The sequence below is a fragment of the Corythoichthys intestinalis genome, chromosome 13, assembly GCF_030265065.1.
Source record: "Corythoichthys intestinalis isolate RoL2023-P3 chromosome 13, ASM3026506v1, whole genome shotgun sequence".
Taxonomy (NCBI): Eukaryota; Metazoa; Chordata; class Actinopteri; order Syngnathiformes; family Syngnathidae; genus Corythoichthys; species Corythoichthys intestinalis.
In genome coordinates, this window is record NC_080407.1 from 38,166,378 (window position 1) to 38,188,990 (window position 22,613).

The window sequence follows — 22,613 nt, forward strand, 5'->3', positions numbered from 1 at the left end:
ATTGAAGTTTCGTTGACGCGGAGGGGTCCAAACAGGAAAGTGAAAATGACTGTCAACAGTTTTTCTCTCCAAAAACTTTGAACAGTCATAACTCGGCAGATATACAAGATATCTGCGCCAAACTTCCCGTGCTTGTTGAGAGTCATACCCTGAAGGGCCTTGTAGGGGTCATTTGCATCAACCCTACAGCGCCAACTAGTGGCGATAGAAAGTCACTCGTTTTTCCAAAACATGTCCAGTTCTTTTCATGTTGGTCATTGTAGTTTCAAGACCTATTAAAATACTTTTTTACGGCCCATGTCCACGTGTCTCTGTCTGTTGCCGTGACGACCCTTTGTTCGCCATTTAAAGGAAATTTTTTTTTTTCAGAGACTCAGGGAGCTTATAGAGCCACAATAGTTGGCACACTTGGTCGAATTGGCCCAGTTAGAAGATTAATTTTGGTTTTGAATAAGGGCTTGGCTGCACAGCTCAGTAGTGGCTCCTTTTTTGTAGTACTCTCTCCAATAGGGGTTTTTATCTCTTGGTTGTGGGAATGTAAATAGGCGACTTTCGAGCATGTTAGGTTCTAATGAGATGATTAGAGAGGAGGATCTGCCACCACCCTGACCTGCACACAGTCCGAGTTGCGTGACGTCCGAGTTGCGCTAGATTGCGAGGGCCCGTTCAGTCCTGCTTGCAGGCCTAGTTAGGGCCCGAGCACTCTCAGCGTGCGAGGCCCTATTGTTCTTCGAAGGATTATTAGGGCCCGAGCACTAGGCGTGCGAAGGCCCTATTGTAATGCAAAGGATTATTATTATTAGGGCCCGAGCACTGAGCGTGCGAAGGCCCTATTGTTTTGCAAAGGATTATTATTATTATTATTCTTCTTTTTTCAGGGCAAATGAAAATGGCCAATTTGGAGGCCTGAACATGCACGAAAAGTCACCAAAATTTGCACATACGTGCGACTTTGCGTAAAATTCGATAATCTTGTGTCGTTTTGAAAAAATGTCAAAAAATGGCTCAGTGGCGCCCCCTTGACCCTTAAAATTTTCAAAAAGGCCTCTCCTCTCAGGTTTTCAACGTAGAGCAATGAAATTTGGGGAGTAGATACCTTATGCCTAACTGTTCAAAAAAGCCTCTTGCACCCATATTCCAAATCCAACAGGAAATCGGGTATTTTGGATCGAATGTGAAATTTTTTCGGTTCACAGTTGGAGTTTACGTTTGGAGGCTTGAACATGCATGAAAACTCACCAAAATTTGCACATACATTCAACTTTGCGTAAATTTTGATAATCTATAAAAAAAATTAACAAAAAGGCTCAGTGGCGCCCCCTTGAAATTTTCAAAAAGGCCTGTCCTATTAGGTTTTTTCAACGTAGAATGATGAAATTTGGTGAGTCGATACATTGTGTAAAACTGCTCCAAAAAGTCTCTTGCACCTATATTCCAAATCCAACAGGAAGTCGGAAATTTTGGATCAAATGCGAAATTTTATCGATTTACATTTGAGACCTTGTCGCTGAAGAAAATAGTTGGATCGTCTTCAAAATTGGTCAGACTATTCAGGAGACATATGAGATCTTAAGTTTTCAAAATGGTGAGTTTTCATCCAAGGGTCTGGCCTGGGCGTAGTCCCAAAGTTGGCCATTTTTAGGCAAAATACCAAATTCTGAAAATGATTAAAAACTCCGTGATACAACGTTTAATCTTTTTCATTTCTAGCATGTATATGAGATATCCCAGCCTGAACACGACTGCATTGAAATATTACTCATTAGGCCTGGCGCCCCCTAGTGGGAACAGGAAATGGCATTCTTTACGAGAGAGGATCCTCCTCCAAGGGAAAAAAATCTATTGACCTCAAACCTGTTTCAGGGAAGCCTCAAGACATGTGTTCAGGTGCCTGATGAAAAATATTGAGGTTTCGTTGAAGCGGAGAGGTCCAAACTGGAAGTGAAAATGACCGTCAACAATTTGTCTCGCCAAAAACTTTGAACAGTCATAACTCGGCAGATATGCAACATATCTGCGCCAAACTTTCCGTGTTTGTTGAGAGTCATACCCTGAAGGTTCTTGAAGGGGTCATTTGCATCAACTCTACAGTGCCAACTAGTGGCGACAGAAAGAAGTTTTAAAAAAGGCCTTTCCTATTGGGTTTTTTCAACATAGAGCGAGGAAATTTGGGGAGTAGATACCTTATGCAAAACTGCTCCAAAAAGTCTCTTGCACCCGTATTCCAAATCCAACAGGAAATCGGGTATTTTTGATCAAATGTGAAATTTTTATCGGTTCACAGTAGGAGTTTACATTTGGAGGCTTGAACATGCACAAAAACTCACAAAAATTTCGACATACATGCGGCTTTGCATAACGTTCAATAATCTTGCAACGTTACGAAAACATGTAACAAAATGGCTCACTGGCGCCCCCTTGAAATTTTCAAAAAGGCCTCTCCATTTAGGTTTTTCTAACATAGAGTGATGAAATTTGGAGAGTCAAAACTTTGTGCAAAACTGCTCCAAAAAGTCTCTTGCACACACATTCCAAATCCTACAGGAAATCGGGTATTTTGGATTGAATGTGAACTTTTTATCGATTTACAGTGTGCACATTTTACACCTTGGCACCTAGGGAATTAGTTCGATCATTCTCAAAATTGGTGAGACTGTTCATGAGGCATATGAAATCTTAAGTTATAAAAATGGTGTGTTTTCATTCACGGGCCTGACCTGGGCGGGGCGCCAAATTCTTCCATTTTTTCGCCAAAACACCGAATTCGGAAAATGACTGATAACTCCCTCATACAACGTTCAATCTATTTTAAATCTGGCATGTGTGTGAGGTATACCAGCCTGAGCAGGACTGGATTCAAAATTTACCATTTGTGCCTGGCGCCTCCTAGTGGGAACAGGAAATGCCCTTTTTTACGGGACACACTCCTCCTCTAAAGGGAAAAAATCAATCTACCTCAAACCTGCATAAGGGAAACCTTAAGACCTGTCTTCAGGTGCCTGATGAAAAATATTGAAGTTTCGTTGAAGCGGAGGGGTCCAAACAGGAAAGTGAAAATGACTGTCAACAATTTTTCTCTCCAAAAACTTTGAACAGTCATAACTCGGCAGATATACAAGATATCTGCGCCAAACTTCCCATGCTTGTTGAGAGTCATACCCTGAAGGGCCTTGTAGGGGTCATTTGCATCAACCCTACAGCGCCAACTAGTGGCGATAGAAAGTCACTCGTTTTTCCAAAACATGTCCAGTTCTTTTCATGTTGGTCATTGTAGTTTCAAGACCTATTAAAATACTTTTTTACGGCCCATGTCCACGTGTCTCTGTCTGTTGCCGTGACGACCCTTTGTTCGCCATTTAAAGGAAATATTTTTTTTCAGAGACTCAGGGAGCTTATGGAGCCACAATAGTTGGCACACTTGGTCGAATTGGCCCAGTTAGAAGATTAATTTTGGTTTTGAATAAGGGCTTGGCTGCACAGCTCAGTAGTGGCTCCTTTTTTGTAGTACTCTTTCCAATAGGGGTTTTTATCTCTTGGGTGTGGGAATGTAAATAGGCGACTTTCGAGCATGTTAGGTTCTAATGAGATGATTATAGAGGAGGATCTGCCACCACCCTGACCTGCACACAGTCCGAGTTGCGTGACGTCCGAGTTGCGCTAGATTGCGAGGGCCCGTTCAGTCCTGCTTGCAGGCCTAGTTATTATTATTATTATTATTATTATTATTCTTTCTTCATGGCAAATGAAAATGGCCAATTTGGAGGCCTGAACATGCACGAAAAGTCACCAAAATTTGCACATACGTGCAGATTCGCGTAAATTTCGATAATCTTGCGTCGTTTTGAAAAAATGTCAAAAAATGGCTCAGTGGCGCCCCCTTGACCCTTAAAATTTTCAAAAAGGCCTCTCCTCTCAGGTTTTCAACGTAGAGCAATGAAATTTGGGGAGTAGATACCTTATGCCTAACTGCTCAAAAAAGCCTCTTGCACCCATATTCCAAATCCAACAGGAAATCGGTTATTTTGGATCGAATCTGAAATTTTTTCGGTTCACAGTTGGAGTTCACATTTGGAGGCCTGAACATGCACGAAAACTCACCAAAATGTGCACATATGTTCAACTTTGCGTAAATTTTGATAATCTTTGAAAAAAATTAACAAAAAGGCTCAGTGGCGCCCCCTTGAAATTTTCAAAAAGGCCTGTCCTATTAGGTTTTTTCAATGTAGAATGATGAAATTTGGTGAGTCGATACATTGTGTAAAACTGCTCCAAAAAGTCTCTTGCACCTATATTCCAAATCCAACAGGAAGTCGGAAATTTTGGATCAAATGCGAAATTTTATTGATTTACATTTGAGACCTTGTCGCTGAAGAAAATAGTTGGATCGTCTTCAAAATTGGTCAGACTATTCAGGAGACATATGAGATCTTAAGTTTTCAAAATGGTGAGTTTTCATCCAAGGGTCTGGCCTGGGCGTAGTCCCAAAGTTGGCCATTTTTAGGCAAAATACCAAATTCAGAAAATGATTAAAAACTCCGTGATACAACGTTCAATCTTTTTCATTTCTAGCATGTATATGAGATATCCCAGCCTGAACACGACTGCATTGAAATATTACTCATTAGGCCTGGCGCCCCCTAGTGGGAACAGGAAATGGCATTCTTTACGAGAGAGGATCCTCCTCCAAGGGAAAAAAATCTATTGACCTCAAACCTGTTTCAGGGGAGCCTCAAGACATGTGTTCAGGTGCCTGATGAAAAATATTTAGGTTTCGTTGAAGCGGAGAGGTCCAAACTGGAAGTGAAAATGACCGTCAACAATTTGTCTCGCCAAAAACTTTGAACAGTCATAACTCGGCAGATATGCAACATATCTGCGCCAAACTTTCCGTGTTTGTTGAGAGTCATACCCTGAAGGTTCTTGTAGGGGTCATTTGCATCAACTCTACAGTGCCAACTAGTGGCGACAGAAAGAAGTTTTAAAAAAGGCCTTTCCTATTGGGTTTTTTCAACATAGAGCGAGGAAATTTGGGGAGTAGATACCTTATGCAAAACTGCTCCAAAAAGTCTCTTGCACCCATATTCCAAATCCAACAGGAAATCGGGTATTTTGGATCAAATGTGAAATTTTTATCGGTTCACAGTAGGAGTTTACATTTGGAGGCTTGAACATGCACGAAAACTCACAAAAATTTCGACATACATGCGGCTTTGCATAACGTTCAATAATCTTGCAACGTTACGAAAACATGTAACAAAATGGCTCACTGGCGCCCCCTTGAAATTTTCAAAAAGGCCTCTCCATTTAGGTTTTTCTAACATAGAGTGATGAAATTTGGAGAGTCAAAACTTTGTGCAAAACTGCTCCAAAAAGTCTCTTGCACACACATTCCAAATCCTACAGGAAATCGGGTATTTTGGATTGAATGTGAACTTTTTATCGATTTACAGTGTGCACATTTTACACCTTGGCACCTAGGGAATTAGTTTGATCATTCTCAAAATTGGTGAGACTGTTCATGAGGCATATGAAATCTTAAGTTATAAAAATGGTGTGTTTTCATTCACGGGCCTGACCTGGGCGGGCGGCCAAAGTCGGCCATTTTTTCGCCAAAACACCGAATTCGGAAAATGACTGATAACTCCCTCATACAACCTTCAATCTATTTTAAATCTGCCATGTGTGTGAGGTATACCAGCCTGAGCAGGACTGGATTGAAAATTTACCATTTGTGCCTGGCGCCTCCTAGTGGGAACAGGAAATGCCCTTTTTTACGGGACACACTCCTCCTCTAAAGGGAAAAAATCAATCTACCTCAAACCTGCATAAGGGAAACCTTAAGACCTGTCTTCAGGTGCCTGATGAAAAATATTGAAGTTTCGTTGAAGCGGAGGGGTCCAAACAGGAAAGTGAAAATGACTGTCAACAATTTTTCTCTCCAAAAACTTTGAACAGTCATAACTCGGCAGATATACAAGATATCTGCGCCAAACTTCCCGTGCTTGTTGAGAGTCATACCCTGAAGGGCCTTGTAGGGGTCATTTGCATCAACCCTACAGCGCCAACTAGTGGCGATAGAAAGTCACTCGTTTTTCCAAAACATGTCCAGTTCTTTTCATGTTGGTCATTGTAGTTTCAAGACCTATTAAAATACTTTTTTACGGCCCATGTCCACGTGTCTCTGTCTGTTGCCGTGACGACCCTTTGTTCGCCATTTAAAGGAAATATTTTTTTTCAGAGACTCAGGGAGCTTATAGAGCCACAATAGTTGGCACACTTGGTCGAATTGGCCCAGTTAGAAGATTAATTTTGGTTTTGAATAAGGGCTTGGCTGCACAGCTCAGTAGTGGCTCCTTTTTTGTAGTACTCTCTCCAATAGGGGTTTTTATCTCTTGGGTGTGGGAATGTAAATAGGCGACATTCGAGCATGTTAGGTTCTAATGAGATGATTAGAGAGGAGGATCTGCCACCACCCTGACCTGCACACAGTCCGAGTTGCGTGACGTCCGAGTTGCGCTAGATTGCGAGGGCCCGTTCAGTCCTGCTTGCAGGCCTAGTTATTATTATTATTTTTTTTTCATGGCAAATGAAAATGGCCAATTTGAAGGCCTGAACATGCTCAAAAACTCACCAAAATTTGCACATACATCCGGCTTCGCGAAAATTTCGACAATTTGGCAACGTTTACAAAAAAAAGTAAAAAATGGCTCAGTGGCGCCCCCTTGCAATTTTCAAAATGCCCTTTGCTTTGATGTATTTCAACGTAGGGCGATGAAATTTGGGGAGTGGATACGTTGTCCAGAACCGCTTCAAAAAGTCTAAAGCACCCATATTCCAAACCCAACAGGAAATGGGATATTCTGGATTGAATGTTGAAAAACATAGCATTTTGGGCGAAAACCAGCATGCACGTTTCAGACCGTTGCGCCGAGCCAGTACGTTGGATCTTCCTCAAAATTGGTGTAAGTGTTCATGAGACATATGAGATACTAAGTTGTGAAAATGGTGAGTTTTCGTCCACGGGCCTGACCTGGGCGGGGTACCAAAGTCGGGTGTTTTTTTGGCAACGCGCCAATTTCAGTAAATGATTAATAACTTCCTGATACAAGGTCCAATCTTTTTCATATTTGGCATGCATGTAAGGTGTCTTAACCTGAACACGACTGCATTGAAATATTTTCCATTAGGCCTGGCGCCCCCTTGTGGGAAGAGGAAACACCCTTTTTTACGAAAAAGGCTCCTCCTCCTGGTGAAAAACATCAATTGATCTCAAACCTGCATCAGGGGAGCCTTAAGACATGTCTTTAGGTATCTGATGAAAAATATTGAGTTTTCGTTGATGTTGCAGTATCCAAACAGGAAAGTGAAAAGACCCTCGGCATTTTGTCACAAAATGGCCAATTTCGAGGTCTGAACATGCTCGAAAACTCACCAAAATGTGCACATACATGTGGCTTCATGTAGATTTCATGAATTTAGCAACATTACCAAAAGATGTAATAAAATGGCTCAGTGGCGCCCCCTTCAATTTTTAAAAAAGGCCTGTCCTATTAGTTTTTTTCGACGTAGAGTGATGAAATTTGGGGAGTGGATACGTTGTGCAAAACTGCTCCAAAAAGTCTCTTGCACCCATATTCCAAACCCAACAGGAAATCGGGTATTATGGATTGAATCTTGCATTTTTGTCAAAAACCTGCATGCACGTTTGAGACCATTACGCCGAAGCAGTAAGTTGAATGCTTCTCAAAATTGGTCAGACATCCCAAAAACATGCATGGTAGGCTGATTGAGCACTCTAAATTGTCCGTAGGTATGAGTGTGCGCGTGAATGGTTGTATGTCTCCTTGTGCCCTGCAATTGGCTGGCAACCAGTTCAGGGTGTCCCCTGCCTACTGCCCCGAGTTAGCTGGGATAGGCTCCAGCACCTCCGCGACCCTCGTGAGGAAAAGCGGCATGGAAAATGAATGAATGAATGAATGTTCATGACACATATGAGATGTTAGGTTATCAAAATGGTGACATTTCATTCACGGCCCTTTCCTGGGCAGGGGAGCAAATGTGTCTTATTTTTGACAATACAATTCAGTAAAAGACTACTGTATTTTTCCGACTATAAGTCGTGTTTTTTTTTCTTCATATTTTGGTTTGGGGTGCGACTTATACTCAGCAGTGACTTATGTGTGAAATTATCAACACATTATGATAACATTTCCCATGTTATTTAGGTGTTTTGGACTAATGGTTTTGTAAACTTGTTAGCATGCTATAGTTATCTGAATAACTCTTAATAGCTATGGCCATTTTCATTTGCCATGAAAAAATAATAATAACGAGTGCGCTCCCAGTTGGGCGTGAAAGCGCCACAAACTAAATGCATCCATTTCAATATAAAAAAGTCAATTATACAATTGAACATACATTGCCAAAGGCAGAACGCGAACGTGGCCATAGCTATTAACAGTTATTCAGATTACTATAGCATGCTAACAGGTTTACAAAACCATTAGGCCTGGTGCCCCCTGGTGAGTGAAATTATTAACACAGTATGATATAATTTCCCGTGTTATTTTGGTGTTTTGGACTGATGGTTTTGTAAACTTGTTAGCATGCTATAGTTATCTGAATAACTGTTAATAGCTATGGCCACGTTCGCGTTCTGCCTTTGGCAATGTATGTTCAATTGTATAATTGACTTTTTTATATTGAAATGGATGCATTTAGTTTGTGGCGCTTTCACGCCCACCTGGGAGCGCACTCGCACTTGTTTACGTGAATAAGCGCTCGCACACCAGAAGAAGACAGACAGCCACGTAGCTCTGAGTGAGTGAGTGAGTGAGTGAGTGAGTGAGTGAGTGAGTGAGTGAGTGAGTGAGTGAGTGAGTGAGTGAGTGGACTAGTTAGCGAGAGAGAAAGACGGCTGCGAACCTACGTTCATTGTTTATGCCTTTAAAATATCTCTACAGAGGCAACGCCTGCGTGTATCATCTTTTCTGTTGTTGTGTGTTTTCCACCCGCGAGCGGACACTTACAGCCAGTTTTGTGGTTGTTTGAATGGTGTGCTAATGCTAGCGAACGCATGCTAATCTGTTACATTATTGCTGTAATAGTACGTAATTATCATTTATTTACGGTGATGTGAACCTGTTTGCTATCGAGGACCAAATTGATTCAACAAATTATGCGGACATCCAGAATTGTCTTTTTGGAGTTCGCTGTCTATAGCCAGGACCGAGCGGTAGCGTCCTGGTGAGGACAGTATATTCGCATTTCGTTGTTTATGCACTGTACACTGTACATTTATTCAGCATGTTGTTCTCTATTGTATTTTTATATTAAATTGCCTTTCAAGATGACATATCTGTTCTATGTGTTGGATTTTATCAAGTAAATTTCACCCACAAATGCGACTTATACTCCGGTAAGACTTTTGTTTCCTTAAAGCAGAGGGGTCCAATAGGAAAGTCATAATGACCGTGTTCAGGTGCCTAATAAACACTTTTGTTTTGTTAAAGCAGAGGGGTCCGATAAGAAAGTCATCATGACCGTCGCCATTTTCTCTCCCCACTAATTCTGAACATTCAGACATGCAATATATCTGCCTGGATATCTGTCTGTTGTCGACTGCCACCGCCCCGACCTGCCTGCCCTCCGACTTTGTTTGACGTCCGAGTTGCGCCATACGCGAGGGCCCGTCAGTCCTGCTTGCAGGGCTAGTTAGGGCCCGAGCACTAGACGTGCGAAGGCCCTATTGTAATGCAAAGGATTATTATTATTATTATTATTATTATTCTTCTTTCTTCATGGCAAATGAAAATGGCCAATTTGGAGGCCTGAACATGCACGAAAAGTCACCAAAATTTGCACATACGTGCAGATTCGCGTAAATTTCGATAATCTTGCGTCGTTTTGAAAAAATGTCAAAAAATGGCTCAGTGGCGCCCCCTTGACCCTTAAAATTTTCAAAAAGGCCTCTCCTCTCAGGTTTTCAACGTAGAGCAATGAAATTTGGGGAGTAGATACCTTATGCCTAACTGTTCAAAAAAGCCTCTTGCACCCATATTCCAAATCCAACAGGAAATCGGGTATTTTGGATCGAATGTGAAATTTTTTCGGTTCACAGTTGGAGTTTACGTTTGGAGGCTTGAACATGCACGAAAACTCACCAAAATTTGCACATACATTCAACTTTGCGTAAATTTTGATAATCTACAAAAAAATTTAACAAAATGGCTCAGTGGCGCCCCCTTGAAATTTTCAAAAAGGCCTCTCCTATTAGGTTTTTTCAACATAGAACAATGAAATTTAGTGAGTCGATACATTGTACAAAACTGCTCCAAAAAGTCTCTTGCACCCATATTCCAAACCCAACAGGAAGCTGGAAATTTTGGGTCAAATGCGAAATTTTATCGATTTACATTTGAGACCTTGTCGCTGAAGGATAAAGTTGGATCGTCTTCAAAATTGGTCAGACTATTCAGGAGACCTATGAGATCTTAAGTTTTCAAAATGGTGTGTTTTCATTCAAGGGTCTGGCCTGGGCGTGGTCCCAAAGTCGGCCATTTTTAGGCAAAATACCAAATTCAGAAAATGATTAAAAACTCCGTGATCCAACGTTCAATCTTTTTCATTTTTAGCATGTTTATGAGATATCCCAGCCTGAACACGACTGCATTGAAATATTACCCATTAGGCCTGGCGCCCCTAGTGGAAACAGGAAATGGCCTTCTTTATGAGACAGGCTCCTCCTCCAAGGGAAAAAAATCTATTGACCTCAAACCTGTTTCAGGGGAGCCTCAAGACATGTGTTCAGGTGCCTGATGAAAAATATTGAGTTTTCGTTGAAGCGGAGAGGTCCAAACTGGAAGTGAAAATGACCGTCAACAATTTGTCTCGCCAAAAACTTTGAACAGTCATAACTCGGCAGATATGCAACATATCTGCGCCAAACTTTCCGTGATTGTTGAGAGTCATACCCTGAAGGTTCTTGTAGGGGTCATTTGCATCAACTCTACAGTGCCAACTAGTGGCGACAGAAAGAAGTTTTAAAAAAGGCCTTTCCTATTGGGTTTTTTCAACATAGAGCAAGGAAATTTGGGGAGTAGATACCTTATGCAAAACTGCTCCAAAAAGTCTCTTGCACCCATATTCCAAATCCAACAGGAAATCGGGTATTTTGGATCGAATGTGAAATTTTCATGGGTTCACAGTAAGAGTTAACATTTGGAGGCTTGAACATGCACGAAAACTCACCAAATTTTGCACATACATGCGGCTTTGTGTGGATTTCGATAATCTTGCAACATTACAAAAAAATGTAACAAAATGGCTCAGTGGCGCCCCCTTGAATTTTTCAAAAAGGCGTTTCCTATTAGGTTTTTTTAACGTAGAGCAATGAAATTTGGGGAGTCGATACCTTGTGCAAAACTGCTCCAAAAAGTCTCTTGCACCCATATTCCAAACCCAACAGGAAATCGGGTATTTTGGATCGAATGTGAAATTTTTATCAATTAACAGGGTGCACATTTGAGACCTTGTCACAGAGGGAATCAATTGGATCATCTTCAAAATTGGTTAGACAATTCAGGAGACCTATGAAATCTAAACTTTTCAAAATGGTGTGTTTTCATTCATGGGTCTGACCTGGGCGTGGTGCCAAAGTCGGCCATTTTTTCGGCAAAATGACAAATTCAGTAAAGGACTAATAGCTCCTTGAAACAACGTTCAATCTTTTTCATATCTGGCATGTATGTGCGGGATCCCACCCTGAACACGAGTGCATTGAAATATTACTCATTAGGCCTAGCGCCCCCTAGTGGGAACAGGAAATGCCTTTTTTACGAAACAGGCTCCTCCTCCAAGGAAAAAAAAATCTATTCACCTCAAACCTGCATCAGGGGAGCCTGAAGACGTGTTCAGGTGCCTGATGAAAAATACTGAGGTTTGGTTGAAGCAGAAGGGTCCAACAGGAGAAGTAAAAATGACTGAAGCCATTTCGTCTCACCACAAGTTTTGAACAGTCATAACTTCTACAACATATCTGCGCCAAACATATCGTGCTTGTTGAGTCATAGTCTGAAGGGTCCTGTAGGGGTCATTTGCATCAACCCTACAGCGCCAACTAGTGGCAATAGAAAGTCACTCATTTTTTAAAATATATGTCCAGTTCTTTTCAGGTTGGTCATTGTAGTTTCAAGACCTTTTAAAATACTTATTTTACGGCCCATGTCCACATGTCTCTGTCTGTTGCTGTGATGACCCTTTATTCGCTCCTTTTTTGTAGTCCTCTGTCCAATAGGGGTTTTTATCTCTTAGGTGTGTGAATGTAAAGAGGCAACTTTCGCGCATGTTAGGTTCTAATGAGATGATTAGAGAGGACGATCTGCCACCACCCTGACCTGCACACTGTCCGAGTTGCATGACGTCCGAGTTGCGCTAGATTGCGAGGGCCCGTTCAGTCCTGCTTGCAGGCCTAGTTATTATTATTCTTTTTTCAGGGCAAATGAAAATGGCCAATTTGGAGGCCTGAACATGCACGAAAAGTCACCAAAATTTGCACATACGTGCAGATTCACGTAAATTTCGATAATCTTGCGTCGTTTTGAAAAAATGTCAAAAAATGGCTCAGTGGCGCCCCCTTGACCCTAAAAATTTTCAAAAAGGCCTCTCCTCTCAGGTTTTCAACGTAGAGCAATGAAATTTGGGGAGTAGATACCTTATGCCTAACTGTTCAAAAAAGCCTCTTGCACCCATATTCCAAATCCAACAGGAAATCGGGTATTTTGGATCGAATGTGAAATTTTTTCGGTTCACAGTTGGAGTTTACGTTTGGAGGCTTGAACATGCACGAAAACTCACCAAAATTTTCAAATACATTCAACTTTGCGTAAATTTTGATAATCTACAAAAAAATTTAACAAAATGGCTCAGTGGCGCCCCCTTGAAATTTTCAAAAAGGCCTCTCCTATTAGGTTTTTTCAACGTAGAACAATGAAATTTAGTGAGTCAATACATTGTACAAAACTGCTCCAAAAAGTCTCTTGCACCCATATTCCAAACCCAACAGGAAGCCGGAAATTTTGGGTCAAATGCGAAATTTTATCGATTTACATTTGAGACCTTGTCGCTGAAGGATAAAGTTGGATCGTCTTCAAAATTGGTCAGACTATTCAGGAGACATATGAGATCTTAAGTTTTCAAAATGGTGTGTTTTCATTCAAGGGTCTGGCCTGGGCGTGGTCCCAAAGTCGGCCATTTTTAGGCAAAATACCAAATTCAGAAAATGATTAAAAACTCCGTGATCCAACGTTCAATCTTTTTCATTTTTAGCATGTTTATGAGATATCCCAGCCTGAACACGACTGCATTGAAATATTACCCATTAGGCCTGGCGCCCCTAGTGGAAACAGGAAATGGCCTTCTTTACAAGACAGGCTCCTCCTCCAAGGGAAAAAAATCTATTGACCTCAAACCTGTTTCAGGGGAGCCTCAAGACATGTGTTCAGGTGCCTGATGAAAAATATTGAGGTTTCGTTGAAGCGGAGAGGTCCAAACTGGAAGTGAAAATGACCGTCAACAATTTGTCTCGCCAAAAATTTTGAACAGTCATAACTCGGCAGATATGCAACATATCTGCGCCAAACTTTCCGTGTTTGTTGAGAGTCATACCCTGAAGGTTCTTGTAGGGGTCATTTGCATCAACTCTACAGTGCCAACTAGTGGCGACAGAAAGAAGTTTTAAAAAAGGCCTTTCCTATTGGGTTTTTTCAACATAGAGCGAGGAAATTTGGGGAGTAGATACCTTATGCAAAACTGCTCCAAAAAGTCTCTTGCACCCATATTCCAAATCCAACAGGAAATCGGGTATTTTGGATTGAATGTGAAATTTTCATGGGTTCACAGTAAGAGTTTACATTTGGAGGCTTGAATATGAATAAAAACTCACCAAAATTTGCACATACATGCGGCTTTGCATAACGTTCAATAATCTTGCAACGTTACGAAAACATGTAACAAAATGGCTCAGTGGCGCCCCCTTGAAATTTTCAAAAAGGCCTCTCCATTTAGGTTTTTTCAACGTAGAGGGATGAAATTCGGAGAGTCGATACCTTGTACAAAACTGCTCAAAAAAGTCTCTTGCATGCGTATTCCAAACCCAACAGGAAATCGGGTATTTTGGATTGAATGTGAAATTTTTATCGATTTACAGTGTGCACATTTTACACCTTGGCACCTAGGGAATTAGTTTGATCATTCTCAAAATTGGCGAGACTGTTCATGAGGCATATGAAATCTTAAGTTATCAAAATGGTGTGTTTTCATTCACGGGCCTGACCTGGGCGGGGTGCCAAAGTCGGCCATTTTTTCGCCAAAACACCAAATTCGGAAAATGACTGATAACTTCCTCATACAACGTTCAATCTATTTTAAATCTGGCATGTGTGTGAGGTATACCAGCCTGAGCAGGACTGGATTGAACATTTACCATTTGTGCCTGGCGCCTCCTAGTGGGAACAGGAAATGCCCTTTTTTACGGGACACACTCCTCCTCTAAAAGGAAAAAAATCAATCTACCTCAAACCTGCATAAGGGAAGCCTTAAGACCTGTCTTCAGGTGCCTGATGAAAAATATTGAAGTTTCGTTGAAGCGGAAGGGTCCAAACAGGAAAGTGAAAATGACTGTTATCAATTTTTCTCTCCAAAAACTTTGAACAGTCATAACTTGGCAGATATACAACATATCTGCGCCAAACTTCCCGTGCTTGTTGAGAGTCATACCCTGAAGGGCCTTGTAGGGGTCATTTGCATCAACCCTACAGCGCCAACTAGTGGCAATAGAAAGTCACTCGTTTTTCCAATACATGTCCAGCTCTTTTCAGGTTGGTCATTGTAGTTTCAAGACCTATTAAAATACTTATTTACGGCCAATGTCCACGTGTCTCTGTCTGTTGCCGTGACGACCCTTTGTTCGCCATTTAAAGGAAATATTTTTTTCAGAGACTCAGGCAGCTTATAGAGCCACAATATTTGGCACACTTGGTCGAATTGGCCCAGTTAGAAGATTAGTTTTAGTTTTGAATAAGGGCTTGGCTGCACAGCTCAGTAGTGGCTCCTTTTTTGTAGTACTCTCTACAATAGGGGTTTTTATCTCTTGGGTGTGGGAATGTAAATAGGCAACTTTCGAGCATGTTAAGTTCTAATGAGATGATTAGAGAGGAGGATCTGCCACCACCCTGACCTGCACACAGTCCGAGTTGCGTGACGTCCGAGTTGCGCTAGATTGCGAGGGCCCGTTCAGTCCTGCTTGCAGGCCTAGTTTCATATTGTTTTTGGATTATTTTAAAAGAATATTCATTTTATCTTATGCACATCTTCACAAATATGATCACACAAAACGCAACCAGGGGAGGAGGGGGGGGCGTTTCCGGGCTCGGGCCTGCAAATCAAGTTAATTGATCAGGCTCGGGTCGGGTTGTAATACCCGCGGGCCGGGTCGGGCTGGATTTTTTAGGCCCGATTTTACCTCTAGCTTAAATACAGTCGTGATGAGTTTAAATCGGCTGCAGTTACGACGTAGGGTACGCTCCCTCCGGGGAAAAAAAAACAAAAACACGATTTGACTAACACTATGTTTAATAAACTTTTCTAGCATTATTTCATTGTGTAAATGCATTTATAATGATCATAAAAATATGTTGACTATTTAAACATTAAGAAAATTTGTGTTTTTTTCTGCCCACTGAGAATTCGTTACAAAAGACAGGCTTTTATGGCGCATTCCCTCCTTTTCCTCCTTCTCCTGAGTCATCACAAATAAAACTTAAATGGCGTACTGCACGCAGGCTATTTTTAGACCGTGACGTCGCATCGTAAAGCGGAAGTAAAGCCAAAGTGGGACATTATAGAGCCGCCCTCGCATAGACCCAACGTAATTAGTGCTACTTTTCTCCGGTAATCCTTCAAAAAACGAACATGCCGATCACGCATTGCTTTTTTGGAACTTGTAGAAACGACTCTAGACATTACGACACATGAAGGATGTTTTCTTCATACGTTTCCGGAAACCAAACACTCGGGAGGAAAAAATGTGAAGACCGAACCAACTTGCGCCGACTTTAACACCAGCTCGGCGAATCCATTCACGTTTCATATGCAGTAAACATTATGTTGGGTTGGCATGGTCTTTCAGAGGACAAAGAGGTAAGCTATTTTTATATTTTTAACTTATTTTTCTAGCGTAACATTGTGCCGTACTGCTTCTGTCTGACAATGAATGACCTGAAAAGAATTACAATGGTATCTGACTGCCACTGTTACCGTTTCTGTTATATATATTTAAAAAAAACTACTTTAGTAAGGGGGAAGTGTAAATAAATTATAGGATTAAGATGTGTTATCAACGAAAAAATTAAAAGTGTTCATTGGCAGTCACTGAGTAGGATTTGCGATCGCTACACAAAGCTAACTAAATTACCCCCAAGAACGGTAAGAGACGTAGGACAACCAGAGGATTTGTAAGAAAGACAGGGCTGATGGTAAAGGATAGCTTGGTGAAACAGGAGAATGTCATTGTCAGTCGCGTCGATAAAGAAAGCTAAAGCTATGCTTAGGTCGGCTCTTTAACTGAACATTTTTATGTTCGTCCACATCTTTGCCAGTCAATTTGGCACAAAGCACATCATTTTCGGAGAGAATTGGTAGGTTTAGCTCTATAAACATCTCCTTCATATACGATTTCCATTCATTTCCTATTAGGGACAAACGGTGGCTTGTCATGAGCGGAAGTGACGTGTTGTTTGCGGTACGGCAATTGGGGGGGGGGGGGTGGCTCGGGCCTACATATAAAATTTCGTTTTTTTTTTTTCGGGCTCGGGATACCCGCAGACCCGGGTCGTGTCGGGCTGGATTTTTAAGGCCCGATCATACCTCTCGCTTAAATACAGTCTTGAGCTTAAATTGGCTGCAGTTACAACATCGGGAACGCTCCCTCTGGAACAAAACACTATTAGACCAATATTGTGAAAGCCAATGCCACCCAAAAATGATGTAATATATATAAAAACACGCCAGCGGCCCTCCCCGCACAGAGAGCGCCGGTGGGCCACACGGGTCAAGTCTTTGAAAGCGCCAACCCGCTTCATTCTCGGGACAACTTTTTGTGCGTGAAAGCAATGACACGGGTAAATCCCGCGTCACCTTACACAGGAAATACCCTGGACATGTGTGTGAAAAGGGCTTATGAAGTCAGGGGAAACTGACAGATGTATAATCATATGTAAGTTAATAATGACAGGTTATATGATTATTAATTTAAATTTATATTCTGGCATCTTCATAGTGAATATGTTAGCATTTTATATAATGTTATTGTCTTAGGAGAAAACAACAAATTATTTAAGTTGGCTTAAGAATATTTTAGGGGGGCTGAAGTCACCCCTAAACCACCCGTGATAAATAAATGATTTTTTTTTTTTTTCAAAACGATTTGACTTCCAATGCAATTAAACAGGGAGGCCTGACCTTGAATGCTCATCTTTCAATTCAAATTCAACACCACTGGGACGGGAAAAAAGTGAATAGTATAGGGAATGGGACGTACTACAGGCATGAAAATGGGTCAGGGGTTAAAAAGGTGAGAAAGGTGTGGAGGAAATATGTTCCGGCGTTCTGCCAAAATGTCCTCTGTCGGCGAAACGTGTGGCGAATTTGACCATTTTAATTTTTCACATAAGGCTTAATATTCGAGCGGGGGTTTAATTAGTTGAAGGAGTTGATTTCAACCACCATTGACTCGCACTAGCTTAGCCATTCCGGACCCCTGAAACTAACAAATAACTGGCAAACTGCACAGAATTTGTTCAAATCAACTCCAACGACTAATTAAACCCCGGCTAACTCAAAGATTAAGCCTAATGTAAAAATTCTGAACTTCCCCTTTAAAATAAAGACCATTGAATATGGCCATTAAAATGTTGTCTATAAAAGTTTTAGAGCAATAAAATAAACAACAAAAATGAATGAAATGAACAAGAATCCTTCAAACTATTTCATAATGGGTCCAAATTATTTTTCGAACAGATCATGTGACTACAGCACCTTAGAGACAGCCGTTTGCATTGCTTAGCCAAAACTACAGCTGAGGAGGCAAGATGGATATTTAGAATTTCTTTAAACCTAAGCTTTCAAAACTTTCAACAACAACTGAGCTTGAACCGAGGATTGAGCACGAGCAGTATCAAAAAGTCCTGGCTTTCGTGTTACCTGTTGTGCTGTAATTCCAAGTGGTGCTTGAATTGGATGCTTATAGCGGTCGACAGTCTTTTTGAGCCAGCGCAAAGTTCGCAGCGCACGGAGATATTTTTGTCATCTTTACTGGACAAAAATGTGACGTAATGGCTGTTTCCAGTGTGCAAATGCAGCCGTTTGTAGTATATCTCCTGCCTATTTCATTGCATCCTGGAGGGGAAGCAAGGCTGGGTTGTTTTGGCCGCAAACTCCCAGCGCTCACGGCTCACGCATCATGGTAATACACGTGACCCTTTTTTTTCCATCCTTGATTAGAAAATGTGACATGTGATGTCACTCCCATGACTACAGTATTCTTCATTCTACATACATTATGGGGCAATAACAAAATAGTAACGCACAGGCATCGAGGAAAGTAATTTTACTCAGATTACTGATTTAGAAAAATGAACGCATTAGGTTGTTCTTTACTGAAAGAAAGTAATCAGATTACAGTTACGCATTACTCACATAACGCGTTACTGACAACACTGCTTTTATATTACCGTTAAATACACAAGCTTGACGCTACCTTAACGGGAGCTATTTTTTCACTGGACGCTCTGGCAGTGTTCAACGCAAGCTGTGACAAACGGCAGTAACTTTGTCATACCGCAAAATATGAAAACGATTAAAACCATTTCTCACCAAATTCAATATGCTGGCGAATGCATTCATCAAAAAAAAAAATTGGGAGTGAGACCTCACCTCGTCCAGCGAACGTGAAATTGTTCTTAGGACAAGATCATCTGTCGCAATTAGCGATCTTTGACACTCTTTTTCTCCTCCCCACATACAAACTTGATTCTCTCTCAGCGGCTGTGATTAACCTCAATGAAGTTGCTCTCCTAACTAAGCCTTGCCTATCATTCGTCTTTGTAAGTTTTTAGTAACTTTGTGTATTGAATTTGAAAGGAAAATGTGTGTTTTGTTTTTGGCGAACTTTTTCATGAAGCTAAACTGTTGAAGCGACTCACACGTGGAAAAATACGATTGTACAACGTTTTAAATGTATTCATTTGGTATATTTCAGTTACCACGATTTGAGAGATCAATAACTTGAAGAATTTACGCCTTGCGTTTGGAGTGCTTGTTTTTGGGTTTGCTGGAATAGCGTCACTGACACACGCAGCATCAAACAGGGGAAGGGGTAAGCGCTGCCGCGCCAAGCTAATTCTGGCTGCATTTTCGACACATGAAAAATAACGAATACGTACTACTGTATGACGGAAAATTTTAGTGGTTTTGTAACCGCCACGTTTTCATAGCATGGTAAACCTTGAAGTTAACCGGCACATGCCTACACCCGAACCCCCCCCCCCCACCCCCCTTAAAAGTTTTCTCCTCGGATCTACACGATTCACGTAGGTCATCCTTTTTTGCTTCAAAACGGCGAATTTCGCCAAAAGGTGAGAGATTTTCATGCCTGGTACTACGTCACTGTTTGGCTAGGCCGCCATGCTGGCAATATCCTTCCGGCAGACTCAACGGGGATTGTAACGTGTGGTAGTGCTAACCTAATTCCTTCGGTGTATTAGAAAGAAAATATGGGTGTGCATTGTTGTGTTACCGGGTGCAACAGTGTCTCCTGCGACAAAAAAAAGGGCGAGGAAAACTGGACTCACTTCTCACCGTTTTCCTGCATGGAGGACCAAATATCAGATCACGAAGGCACGACGGATGGCTGGGTTGCAGCGGTTCGTGGAAAAGCATTTCTTTTGATCATATTTCTGCTGGAATGAGAGCGTGTTCCCGTCATCTCTACTCTTGTAAGTTGAACGATTTATCCGTTTTGGTTTCAATAGGTTTTTTAATTTTTTTTTTTACCGTTGTGTAAATCTGCCTCGGTAGCAATGCTAACCTACTCCTCCTCCTCACCTACCTGTTGTGTTACTAGGAAAACCTGCATATGAAATGCTGACAACACATCCCGATTGGTCACCATATCTCTTCTTGGGTTATTCTGAGGTCAAGCGCATCACATCGGAGCGTTATGAGAGGTTGGAAAGGCGAAGAGTGCACGCTGAAACTTCAGTTTGCTCTGCTCTTACAAACACGATCCCAAGTGTTGTTGTGAAAAGTCAATAAAATATGAATACCAAAACATGACTTGAACAACTTCTTGACAAACTGTAACTGCTTGTTGTTTACTTCAGGTCTTCATAATAAACAGGTGTAATTTGTGACTATTAAGTCATAATTACAAAGTCAGGTGACTTAATTTTGTTATTCTATTTGGAATATGCATTGACAATGTGTGGACAGTGTTGTAGACAAGAACTGGGACTGATAAGTTGCAATAGATTTATTTCAAGTAATGCAACTTCTCCAATACAATATTTGAGCTGACAGTTTAAAATCTTTAAATTAGTGCAAACAAGGCCCCCCCTCTGACGGGGTCAGCAAATGTGTCTTTGTCAAAGCAGTTTAAAAACCATTTACTGGCCTTGGGTAAATTGCCAGACAGAATAAATATGTGGTTTAAAGTTCTTGCATTTCCATTTTAGGTATTGCAAGTTCTCCAACACAATATTTGAACTGACAGTTTAAAATCCTTTTAGTGCAAAATGGCCCACACTCTGACAGGGGGTAGCAAATATTATGATACATAATACATTATAAAAAGCTATATACTATATAAATACAAGATCACAACAAAACCTGTATTTTTCAAAGCAGTTAAAAAAACATTCAATGGCCTCAGGTAGATAAAGGTGTATAAATATGTACATTGCAGTTCTTGCATTTCTATTTTAGGTATTGCAACTTTTCCAACACTATTTGAATTGACAGTCTAAAGTCTACATTAGTGCAAACAAGAATAATTATAAATAATAATAGAATTTATCAATTCAACATTACAATGAAACGTGTCTTTGTCAAAGTGGTTAAAAAACACAACAACACTTCACTGGCCTTAGTTAAATAGCCAGGCAGAATATGTGCATTAAAGTTCTTGCATTTTCACAAGTTAAAAGCCCGCAGTTTATCAGCAAGAAAGGCAGACCCAGACGGCGTCTGCTGCAGGGGCTTGTTTGGCCGACACAAGACACATGGAACCACTCAAATGAACAAATTTTCTTTGTCAAGTAATCCAAGAAGAGAGATGGTGACCAATCGGGATGTCTTGTCACCAGGTTTACCTAGTAACACAACAGGTAGGTGAGGAGGAGGAGTAAGTGAGCATTGCTACCGAGGCAGATTTACACAACGGTAAAAAAAATAAAAAAACGTATTGAAATCAAAACGGATAAATCGTTCAATTTACAAGAGTAGAGATGACGGGAACACGCTCTCATTCCAGCAGAAATATGATAAAAAGAAATGCTTTTCCGACGAACCGCTGCAACCCAGCCATCCGTCGTGCCTTCGTGATCTGATATTTGGTCCTCCATGCAGGAAAACGGTGAGAAGTGAGTCCAGTTTTCCTCGCCCTTTTTTTTTTTTTTTTTGTCGCAGGAGACACTGTTGCACCCGGTAACACAACAATGCACACCCATATTTTCTTTCTAATACACCGAAGGAATTAGGTTAGCACTACCACACGTTACAATCCCCGTTGAGTCTGCCGGAAGGATATTGCCAGCATGGCGGCCTAGCCAAACAGTGACGTAGTACGTCCCATTCCCTATTTCCCGAATCGGTTAACCAACCTGCTAGTCTGCGAAGAACAACTTTTACTTGCATTTTGCAAGCAGTCGAGAGCTGATGTCGACGCTGAGCTTTTGCGGCACAAAGTTCCGCCTCGAACTTTGCCGCTGGCGACCTTCTTGCACGCATTTTGCACACATGAGGAGACTCCAACTTGATGTTCACGTTGTTCTTTGTTCGCAAGCTAAGCTAAGCTAACTTGGCTGCGAAGCTTCAACGCACACAAAATCACTTGAAGATGGACAGTCCAAATCTTTCGAATTGGTTCCAGTCAAGTAGTTCTAGACCTCCTGCGTCGCGAACTTTGTGGGATAACTTAGAACAAAAAGCAACTTGTTGCCGAGCACGTTTTACTTAGCACGGGCAACTGATCGCGTGTGTCCTAGCAACCAGATGGCGGCGCGCGTGCGCAGATAGATGTCGACGGAGCTCGCGCCGTGAGTAGCTCCGCTACTGCGCATGCGCCACTCACATCCTTTCGGTACTCACATTGGGTTGCGACACGCCGACTCATCGACGTCAATCCTGTGCCTCCGTCTCTGGCCACTTCTGACATCGCTCCAGCACCTGAAGCCGGAGAGTATGGAGGTAGATTTGTGTCTTTATTATTCAATCAAAAAAAAAGTTGCTTCAATCAAATAAAAAGTTGCTTCAATCAAAATATATATTTTCAATCGAAG

The 22,613-nt window shown here is 41.4% G+C and overlaps 1 protein-coding gene across 1 annotated transcript in view; it reads right to left on the minus strand.

The window, feature by feature from the left end:
- LOC130929102 (gastrula zinc finger protein XlCGF26.1-like) overlaps positions 1-22,311 on the minus strand; it is a 117,903-nt gene extending 95,592 nt beyond the window's left edge. Inside the window, exon 1 of the mRNA XM_057856048.1 lies at positions 21,936-22,311. Within this exon, the coding sequence (XP_057712031.1) occupies positions 21,936-22,062 (127 nt within the window). The 5' untranslated portion in view covers positions 22,063-22,311. The remainder of the gene's footprint in view (positions 1-21,935) is intronic.
- Between the last annotated feature and the right edge of the window lie 302 nt (positions 22,312-22,613).